The sequence below is a fragment of the Dendropsophus ebraccatus genome, chromosome 5, assembly GCF_027789765.1.
Source record: "Dendropsophus ebraccatus isolate aDenEbr1 chromosome 5, aDenEbr1.pat, whole genome shotgun sequence".
Classification (NCBI taxonomy): domain Eukaryota; kingdom Metazoa; phylum Chordata; class Amphibia; order Anura; family Hylidae; genus Dendropsophus; species Dendropsophus ebraccatus.
Window position 1 is genome coordinate 12,186,193 of NC_091458.1, and position 2,894 is coordinate 12,189,086.

At 38.8% G+C, this 2,894-nt stretch overlaps 1 protein-coding gene across 1 annotated transcript; it reads left to right on the forward strand.

Annotated features, from left to right (window-relative positions):
• Nucleotides 1-465: 465 nt before the first annotated feature.
• Nucleotides 466-1,479, forward strand: LOC138794077 (olfactory receptor 52E8-like). The gene has a single exon (XM_069972842.1). The coding sequence runs from the start codon at nucleotides 466-468 to the stop codon at nucleotides 1,477-1,479; it is 1,014 nt and encodes a 337-aa protein (XP_069828943.1).
• The last annotated feature ends 1,415 nt before the right edge of the window (nucleotides 1,480-2,894 follow it).

The following is a 2,894-nucleotide window of genomic DNA, read 5'->3' on the forward strand; positions in this document are numbered from 1 at the left end:
AATGTGACACTCTGATTACTTGAATTTTCATTCTTTTACATGAATTATATTGATAGATAATTAGAATATTGTCGTAAATGTAGTATATTCCTGAATTATAGACATCTCCTTTGTCCACTAAGGCTATACCTATGAATTGCCTGTTTGTGCTACTACCCTTCCTATTGGCTTCACAATACCCTCAGGATCTCATCAAGTAAAAAGACCTTTAGTTAAGATGTAATGATCTCATTAGTTACAGTCAGCGTTCTGTAGGTGAGATCCACTGGGCAGAAGTCCCTGGCGTCTCCAGCTGCTCATCTGTTATGTTTCTTTAACGAGAATTCCCCACCGCTGTTGTGGTTCTATATAAGAACCAGTTTTTTTCTGTCACTGTTTAGATGATCTGGTCTACAGGGCCATTTCTAACATAACACTTCAAATCTACAGGATACTGAGCAGTCTTATATGATGGAAAATGTGTCAATGGGCTACAACATCCAAGACCTTGTTCTACATAATACGGAGCAGACTATGGTGGAGAATGTGTCCATGGTCTTCAACATCCAAGACTTTGTTCTTTTAGGACTCAAGGAGATGGAGCAGCTGAGATATTTCTACTCTGTGGTCGCCCTTCTCATATACCTCAGCACGGTATTCTTATGTACATTAGTTGTGTATATTGTACGGACAGAACAGTCTCTCCATGAACCTATGTACATCCTTATATGTGGAATGATGGTGAATGTTATGTTTGGAAGCTCTGCGTTTCTTCCCAAGTTGACCATAGACTTGTTCTCTGGATGGACCACCGTCTCTCTGCCTGCATGTCTGACCCAAGCATTCTTTATTCAGACCTTTATTTCAGTAGAGATACTATCATTTACCATCATGGGCTTTGATAGATACCTGGCTGTTGGTTTTCCATTGAGATACCACTCCTTGATGACCAATAAGAAGGCCATATTCTCCTTGATTTTCATCTGGTCATTTGTTATTCTAATTCTGTTGGTAGGTTTCCAGTTGGTGATCAGGATAACACTATGCGGTAATAGTATCTATAACGTGTACTGTGAAACAATGTCTCTTACCCGGTTGGCTTGTAGCAGCACATTCACCTATACCGTCTATGGCACTACTGTGACCTTGCTGATTTTCATAGGCTCCGCAGTCATTGTGATCTACTGCTACATATGCACAATTATTATCTGCCTGAAGATATCTAAGGAAGCCTCCCAAAAAGCCATGCATACCTTGGTGACCCATATAATCACGTATACTACTTTCATGGCATGTTCCTTATTTGTAGCTTTCAGGTATCGGTTGTATAGTGGTCCCATATCTACTGTGACACATATTGTAATCTCAGTAGCCGGTCTATTGATCTCCTGCACTGTAAACCCTCTGATCTATGGGATAAGGACTGAAGCTTTAAGGATAAAGGTAATTCACACTTTAAAGAAAATCAGTCAGAAGAAGACATTGAGTAAATTCAAGTAAGGCTCCATTTACGCGGTGAGTGCCGATCATCTATAGAGATAGCCGATTGGTTCTTATTTACTTTTATTTACGTGATTGGTTGGGTTAACGATTGTTAACTATTCTTGTAATCATTTATGCTGTATCCACAAAAAATTTTTTTTTATCCCTATGCTTTACCTTGCATTAAAAATCATAAACAGGGAAATGTATCAAGGTAAGAAAAAAGTGGTACATTTTTGTGAAAAACACATTGATAATCTGATATATTTTGAGGAGTCTGATGGCATGTATTTATATGGCTTCTGATCAAAAAAAAAAAAAAAAAATATATATATATATATATATATATATATATAAAAATAAATTATCCTTATTTCTAGTCTGTGTAATTATGTGTGGCTCTATTAGGGGGAGATAATTTGTATGAATTATTCATGTTATACTTACGTGTAGCACTAGATGGTACTATATTATTGAATAACCTTATCTGTGTACTTGACTTTTAAAGGGGACCCGCAGCTCTATATATTCCTGTGGCATAGCTACCATAGAGGCTTTGGCTGTCCAGGCATGATGGGAATTGTATTTTTTGAGTTTTTACACTGTTCACTGTGCAGAAAAAATATTGTTATATTTTATTAGATCAAACAATTGTGCATGCTACAGTATCATGTTTATTTTATCATCTAACCCCTTTATGATCAAGATCATTGATGCCCGGATGTCCAGGTCACAATGAAGCAGTGTGGCCACCTCGCCTTTTAAGAGCCATGATGCTTTTATTTTTCCATCTACAGGACTGGTTGAGGGCTTATTTGTTGTGCCATAATCTCTAGTTTTTATTTGTATGATATTGGTGTAAAAAAAAATTACCGCTTTTTATTTTTTTTCTGATATATAATATAAAAAAATCAGCCAGGTAGGAAACCAGGTAGGAAAAATATTGTGATATTTTAATAATTCTAAGAGCAGACTCTATGCAATAATCGCGGATCCAGCAAGGCAGAGGTAAGTGGCTTACCCCTTCCTGTCAGTAAAAGTGATCGGGACCCCGAACCAATGCTGCAGAGGTCTAGATCAGTCAGTGACAGGTGGTTATTGGGGGAAGGGCTTTGGGACATGTTTTGAAACTTATTGATTTTTTTTTCCTTACACTTTTTAAGTCCCCTTAGGGGACTTTTACATCAATACATTAGATTTCTCACACTGATCCATAGCAGTGATCAGTGGTATCTGTGATCTTCTGATAGAGCCTGCCTGTGGCCTGTGGCAGAAGACCAGACTGCACGGAGGTAAGCAGCAGACCCCTGTCAGTCAGGCAGTGCGATCGGGACCTCCCCAGGTGCTCCTGACACTTACACTTAAACGCAGCGATCGCAGCATTTGAGGGGTTAATGGCGGGTGGCCGTGTATTCCTGAGCCCGCTCCACAGC

What these genes read in the sequence shown, in the direction of transcription:
- LOC138794077 (XM_069972842.1), top strand. Translation starts at nt 466, where the DNA reads ATGGGCTACAACATCCAAGACCTTGTTCTACATAATACGGAGCAGACT.